The following is a 7,124-nucleotide window of genomic DNA, read 5'->3' as shown; positions in this document are numbered from 1 at the left end:
GCACAGCCCTAAGGGACAGTGGTGCCCTGTCCCCCTGGCTACCTGGGGCTGCAGACACCCAGGGCCTCTTGCTGTAGCGTACAGCCTGTCCTGGCCTCCACCACACCTCCAGCTCTCCGAGGACGCCAGATGCTGGGGCAGGGCCAGGGGGTTCCTCTTGCACAGAGCTCCCCCAAAGTTGATGGCCCTACCAGCATTCCCATCACTCCTGGGTTACCCCCAGAGCCCAGGATGGTGCAGCAGCAGCAGCATCGCCCCTGGGTCACATCAGCCCTGGCAGCTGCCAGGCTGCTCCCCTGCCCCCTTTGCCCATGTCACACTTGGCCTTTTGGTGGCTTAAATTAGCCACTGTCTGCAGCCTATGGTGGATCAGGTTCCTACAGCCCAGGCTGGGTCTCCAGCTCCTGCACAACAAGTCCCTTGCCCTAAGGGCCGCAGCATCAGGAAACAGGGCTGCAGCATCGGGGAACAAGCATGCAGAGCTCCGAGCACGCCCACCCCTCCCTACACCAACAGCCATCCCTCCTGGGCTGCCAGGGGACCCCTCTCTGGGGTTTGGCTTGCCTTCCCCATAGAGATGTGAGTTTAGGAACAGAAGATAGTTCCTGCCTGCACCAGGTCCATCCTATTTGGATCAGAGCCTCTGTCTGTCCCTGGGAAAACAACTGCAATGCCAAAGTTTTACCCCTTTCAGAATCGCCCTGAACAGCACTGCTGTCACCCCAGCACCCCTTGGGCAGGAGTAGCTTTACCAGGCCCAGGAACAGGTGGCAGGTCCCCCATCAGCCAGGCAGAGAGCAGTGGGGCAGCACATCGGCATCTATGAGCAGGAGAGCCAGGGGACGGGACAGACCCTTCCTGCCCCCCATCTGCTGCAGGAGCAGGGAGCCCAGCTCACCCAGGCGGGCGTAGATGTGGCTGAGGATGCGAGCAGGCTGCACTCTGATGGGGTAAACGTCTTCCACAGTTTCCACATCAATGCCCTCCTTCCTCAGGACTGCCTTGATCGCCTCTGTCTCTGCCAGAATGCACACTGTGGAGGGAGGAGGACAGGTTCAGCATTGTGGGGGCACAAGGTGGTGACAGCGCTGCCCCTGGCCTTTGGAGACATGTACAAGGTGCCATGTCACATAGAGGTGGGTGTCTGGGGTCCCTTTGGGAACCAGTTCCCACTGCAGAGGTCTGCCTTGCTCCTCCTAACAGTCTCTACGTCCAAGCCTTTCTAGGGCAGGACAGTTGCCAGCCCCTCTACAGAGGAGGCTGTAGCAGATGATATTTCCATGGGGCAGCACAGGGTGGGGTGGAAGGACTCGCACCCAGTCTCATACCCACCCTGCCAGGGCCAAGGCCCGGCTGCAGCAGCAGCCACACAGCAAGCGGAGTCACCCCAGAGCCACCCCGTGAGCTCTGCATGGGCAGAGTCCCCAGGCCCAGGGCTTTGGGGCCGGTCCCCTGCCCTCACCTTGCACCACCACATCAGGCTTGGGGACAGTGGCAAACCGGCGGTTGAGGGGATCTATTTCACCAGGAGCCAGAAACCCCTGAGGAAAGAGAGGTAAGAGGAGATGCACATTTCATGGCAGGGCAGCACAAGCGATGCCTGCAGACATCCCACCTTTAACCCACTTCCCTGTGGCAGGTGGCTTAGTACGACAGCGTTTGCCCTTTCAGAGCTCAGAGCCTGGCCCCACAGCCCTCCCCAGCGCCAGCTGTGACCATACCTCCGCCATCAGGCAGCCCAGGATGTAGAGGGACTGCCCCCACATGAGTGGCAGCTTCCCCATGGGTATCCTGTCCACAGTGTGGGGATTCCTGTACTCCTCATCCACCTGGAAGACAAGTCAGGAGGTCAGGGACGGATCAGCAGACACAGGATGCTGAAGGAAGCACCTTTGCACTTTGAAGTCCAGCTGTTAAAGGCTTAAAGCAAGAGCCTACTGAAGCATTTGCCACAGAGGGTCCAAAACATCCTGGCTACATTCCTCCCACTTCCCATGACTGCCCCAGGCAGCTGTCAGACAACAGAGGAGCTGCTCGGACCTGCCTGGGTGCCCAGCACAGCCGCCCCCTGGAACGAGCAACCCAGGGCGTTGCTCCGGGATGCTGATGGGGAGACCATCTCTGCTACACCACCTGGGCTCCAGGAGGCTCTCACACAAACACCCTCACCACTGAATGGGAGCTCAGCACCACCTTCTCAGCCCAGGTCCACGTGTCCTGAGCTCTCAGAGGACTCCGACTCCAGGCCAGCAGACTGTCAGCAAAACACCTTGTGTATGGAGGCAAGAAACGCTTTGGGGAAAAAGAGCAGTTTATTTGTCCAACATGGCTTTATAACAGCTCCAAGACACGCTTTTTTTACATGTGTTTTCCATACGCTACATATGCGGCTTTACCAACACTTTGGGTCAATAAGCAATTAAAACCTCATTATCTGGTAATGAGATATTCCCATTCCCACTCTAGCTCAGCCCTGCTCACCTTATCCAGTGGGACACTGTACAGCTCCGGCATCAGGCGCACTCCATGCTTCCCCTTGATGAGAATCCCCTCAAGGGCTTCCCGGTACTCCTGCACCTGCGGAGAGAGAAGAGGATCTGCCTGCGGTCCAGTCCCTGCATCCTCCCCTACGCCTCCCTCCCCACTGGCCTGGCAGGCCCTGCCTCCCTTACCTGCTCCATGTTTCCACTGAAGATCCCATCAATGACCAGGTACGCCCAGAAGAGAGGCCACTCACACTCGATGTTCTCAAACAGCTTCAGCTCAGCAGGTTCATAGTAGGGGCGGCTGGGGTCCTGCACGGGGGCCGTGACAGAAAGGCAGGGTGCCAGGATCCCCTCAAACTGACAGGGCTCGTACTGTCCGAGACCCCAGCCCCAAATGCCCTCCCAGTCCCTCTGCAGAGGATGGTTGAGACAGCGCCAAAAAGCAGCTTCACCTCCAGGCCACGTCCCTTCCATCAGACATTCCCTTCCCAGCCCCTGCTCTGATGCCAAAGGGACTCAGCCTTCCTGGGCAAAGGGAGACCCCCAGTCCCTGGGAGATCACCCCAGAGCCTGTACAACAGCACAATACCCCAGGCTGCACTGGGGACACCCGTGTCCCCTTCACCTCCTGCAGCACCACCAGGCTGGCCCAGAGAGCAGGGACCCTCCTGCCATTCGGTGTGAGTTTGACACAAGGGCAGTGCTCAGGATGGAGAGCTGCCCTCACCACATCCTCCCACCATCCTGTGCACAGTGCAGTGTGCCACGGGACCTATGCTCGATCCTCTCTGCTCACTGCTCTGTTTGCTGCAGAGAAGGGAGAGAGCTGGCCTCTGCAGGCTGTCAGGCAGAGCACAGCGGGGACACAGGAGCAGGCGTTTCCATAGTGCCTGTGCACCGGCCACAAGCTCCCAAGCTCCCATTTGACTCCAGCCAGCTCCAGTGCCTCTGCAGGCACCATTGCCCTTCCTGTGCCCCCCAGAAATAATCCGTGACTTTGCACGCTGGCAAAGCTTGTGAGCACTGGGAAAGCTGGGCTGGAGATGCTGCTGCTCTTCTCTGGCTCTGGAGAGACACAGCCACACGCTGCCTATTATGGTCAGGTCTGACGAGGCACAGCAGAGAAGCATGTGGAGGCACTCGTGCACAAAGCCCCACCAGGTTATAGGCCCAATAGCCAGTGATTATTTAAGAGCCACCAAGTACCATTTCCTAGTTCTATGGTTATGAAATGTGAATGTTTCTTATAAAATGTTCCTGTTGCCTTCCCAAAGCAGCAGCAGAAAGTCTCCACTCGCTCTGCCGAGAGCCCAGTGTGGCAGCACACAAGCTGCCTGCTGTCCTGGAAGAGGCAGGAGCAGCTCTGTGACCTCCAGTGCTGCAGCAGAGCAGAGGCCAGCAGGGAAGAGCACTGCACAGTCACCTCCACAGGCCTCCAGCCCACGCTCAGGGCTTGTGCAGCCCTGGGAGAGCCGAGAAAGACCCCACCTCGGCAGAGCTCCCACATGGGGCAGTGGTGCCGTCCTGCCCCAGCCTAAGAGATGCACGACACCATCAGGTCCCAAGATGCAGGCAGAGCCAGTAACCTGCTCTGGGCGGGGGTGGGATGTACCACCGCTGCAACAGGCTCTGGCATTTCGGGAAGCCTTGCCCAGACCCATGACACTGCCTGGGGCTACTCAGGGCTCTCCATCTTCCCAGTGCTCCCCACCACAGCCTTGGCACTGCACCCAGGGCGGCTGCTGCTTGGCACTCAAGCTGTGGCAGGGCTGGGGACGCTCACCTCTTTGGGGGTCCTGTATCCATCCCGGAGGAAGCGGCAGCAGCCGTAGCGCCCCTGAAAGCAGTGAAAGAGGTGCTGAGCAGGAGACACAGCATGAGATACCTCACACCTTCAATGCAGAAGCATGGGGGGGGGTCTCCTCCAGCCAAACATCCCCTCACTGACTCGCCTAATGCTCAGGCACCACGATCACAGTCCAGGGCTGTGTTTCTTTGCATACCCCTGCCACAGGTCACAGAGACTGGGAGAGGACATGCCCTAGCACCCTCTCCCAAAGCACGTTTTGAGAGAAGGGCTACAACAGTTTGGACTGCAGCTGTCTCCTGGGAAGGACGAGACAAGGGCAGAGCTGCTCACCTGCAGCTTTGTGATGATCTCTTGCTTGGTGATTTCCACCAGCTCGCTGTCCTCCACAGCGAATGCCGGGTAGGAGATGACAGAGAGCACGCTGGCATCCACCTCCTTGGATGTGGAGGCCCGAGGCAGCATCGAGTGGAGGATGGACTGGGTAAAGGGGAAGGAGAGGTGACTGAGTTGCCAGGGTTCACACCACAACCCCAGCAGATCACAGTTCATCCTGCAATGGCGTGAAGCCCATGCAGGTCTCACCTGGCAGTGCTGCACCTCATCTGATAGCACCCGTATCACCGACTGCGGTCCTCCCTTTGCTCCAAAGAGATCCAGCTCATCCAGCGCTTCCAGGGCAGCCTGCAAGCAGGGCGAGACCCAGAGCCGTGAGTTCTCCCCTGCACTGCTCATCTGCAGGAGCTCTCACCCTGTATCAGCCCCTCTGTGTAATGCACTGCTCAAATTTAAACCCTGCTGTGGCTGCAGAGCACCTCTGGCCAGAGCCCAACCACATCTCCAAAGCCACATCAACAGGGACCCAGAAATTTTTGCCACACACCCCAGTTAATTTCTCATTCCCAGTTCAGGCAAAAGAGGGGCACAGCTTTATCCCAGTCCAGAAGGAGAAAGGTGTTCCTCTCCAGGAAACTCTCAATGCACGGGGCACTGAGCTTAAATAGACCAATGTGCCCAGCCTTCCCTGTAAAAAAGCAGCATGACGCCACCGGTGCACCCCAGCAGCTCTCCATTGCTCACCTTGGCCATGCCAACAGAGCTGGCATTCAGCTCTGTGATGCCCTGGTTCGTCTTGTCCCCGCGCTCCCATATCCCAAAGTCCTGTACAGAGGCAGAAGAGGCAGCGACACGTCAGAGCAGGCAGCAGTTCACAGCACACCCAGAAAGCCTCCAAATCCCACCCACAGGATGTGGTGGGTGCCAAGGGACTCTGCTCACTGAGGCGCAGGAGGGACCCGCAGCTGCACTGAGGCACCAGCCCACCCCCTGCACCCCTGCAGCACGCTCCCCTTCCCCAGCACAGGCTACTCACCGCAGTTTTGTAGGCTGCTTCAATGTAGAACACAAGGTTCTGGATAAAGTTCACTTCATCCAGGCTGTGAATTATGTGGAGGCCTGAAGCAGGGGGAGGAATTCACACCAGTCACTCCGAGCCCATAGGCACCCTAGGAAAGGGCTGCACTAACCCAGGCCAGCCCCCTCCTCCTCACTGCATGCCTGTCCCATGGGAGCCACATCTCGGCTCCCATCTCCACTCCCCCCCCTCTACAGCAGCTCTGGGGCTTCAGGCAAATGGGGGCTCTGAGAGAGATGGGCACCAAGGGGCCCAAATCCACCTCAGGTGCTGTAAGCATAAGCAAACTGTGAGATCGGGGAGGCCATTGCAGCAGCTTGACACTCAGGAAGCTGCATCCCAACTGAGAACGTGGAGAACCCTGGAGCATGTTCACAGCTGAAACGTCATCCTGCAACAGCATCACCTGAGGCCGTCATTTGTGCCAGCATGAGCAGGTAGAGGGAAGTGGCATCCATCTGTAGGTGACCCCACTCGTGGTCCCCCACCACGGTGGCACATGTGTGGGTGTTGTACTTGGCATGCAGGCAGTCCCTGGTGCTCTGGCTGTACTTGAACGCCTCCACCTTGTCCACCTTGAGAAGGGCAAGGAGATGCAGGGGTTCATCAAACCCTGTCCCCAGAGAGGTCTGCCAGCCCCAGAGCCAAGGGCTGCCCCATGCCGTCAGCTCAGCGCATGGAGCCATGCCTGGCAAGGCAGAAACCCTACAGCCCCTGGGCTCAGCCCCTCCAAGCACCGAGGCTGCGAGCACAGGCTCACACGCCCCCCCCCCCCGGGGCGGGGCGGGCGCGGACCCCAGGGCGCCGCGCCCCCCCCCCCCAGTGCAGGGCTGCAGCATGGGAGGGACCACAGCCACAGTTGCACCATGTGGAAAGCAAAGGGTTACCCCAAATGCCCTCATCCACAGACAGCCCACAAGATGGGGAGCAGCTGGCAAAGGCTCCACTGGCCACCAGCCCACAGTACTGGGACTTCCATCACAACAGGGACAGATGCCAAGTCAGAGCTTATTTCAAGGCTTGCTAGAAGAGAGCCTTCCCCCTGCTCGACAGGGAAGGCTGGGGAGAGCTGGCACAGCTCGGACCAACAGCCTCTGTGGCAGAACTGGGCTCTGAGGAGACCACTCGACTCTCAGACGCGCTCCCCAGTCCCTACCTGTCTCATCATGCACTGGAGCAACCCCCGCATCAGCTTCACCACACTCTGCAGGAACAAGGAAAACAGCCTTGTTAATCTCCACACAGCCAGAAGCCCTGACTCAGGACCAGCTGGCTGCTGACCTTTGCAGGGCTCCAGCAGCTGTTACCAGAGCCCCTGCTCACATTTCCATGGCCTCTGCTCCCTCTGCAATAGGGGAGGGAAGCAAGATTTCTTGGCCTGCCAGCACAACCAAGCTGCTGTGCTGTGCACGGGGAG

At 59.0% G+C, this 7,124-nt stretch overlaps 1 protein-coding gene across 1 annotated transcript in view; it reads right to left on the bottom strand.

Annotated features, from left to right (window-relative positions):
• The window catches only part of PHKA1 (phosphorylase kinase, alpha 1 (muscle)), a gene marked incomplete at its 5' end in the record, with an annotated part of 17,305 nt that extends 10,394 nt beyond the window's left edge, over positions 1 to 6,911 (bottom strand). Inside the window, 12 exons of the mRNA XM_010181634.1 lie at positions 899 to 1,033; positions 1,463 to 1,541; positions 1,722 to 1,829; positions 2,482 to 2,577; positions 2,673 to 2,795; positions 4,270 to 4,323; positions 4,627 to 4,773; positions 4,879 to 4,977; positions 5,374 to 5,454; positions 5,666 to 5,748; positions 6,114 to 6,282; positions 6,864 to 6,911. Coding sequence (XP_010179936.1) covers positions 899 to 1,033; positions 1,463 to 1,541; positions 1,722 to 1,829; positions 2,482 to 2,577; positions 2,673 to 2,795; positions 4,270 to 4,323; positions 4,627 to 4,773; positions 4,879 to 4,977; positions 5,374 to 5,454; positions 5,666 to 5,748; positions 6,114 to 6,282; positions 6,864 to 6,911 — 1,222 coding nt within the window. The remainder of the gene's footprint in view (positions 1 to 898; positions 1,034 to 1,462; positions 1,542 to 1,721; positions 1,830 to 2,481; positions 2,578 to 2,672; positions 2,796 to 4,269; positions 4,324 to 4,626; positions 4,774 to 4,878; positions 4,978 to 5,373; positions 5,455 to 5,665; positions 5,749 to 6,113; positions 6,283 to 6,863) is intronic.
• Positions 6,912 to 7,124: the final 213 nt, after the last annotated feature.

The sequence above is a fragment of the Mesitornis unicolor genome, unplaced genomic scaffold, assembly GCF_000695765.1.
Source record: "Mesitornis unicolor isolate BGI_N332 unplaced genomic scaffold, ASM69576v1 scaffold38643, whole genome shotgun sequence".
NCBI classification, from domain to species: Eukaryota; Metazoa; Chordata; class Aves; order Mesitornithiformes; family Mesitornithidae; genus Mesitornis; species Mesitornis unicolor.
Note: the sequence above shows the minus strand (reverse complement) of the source record. Positions and strands in the feature narration are given on the sequence as shown.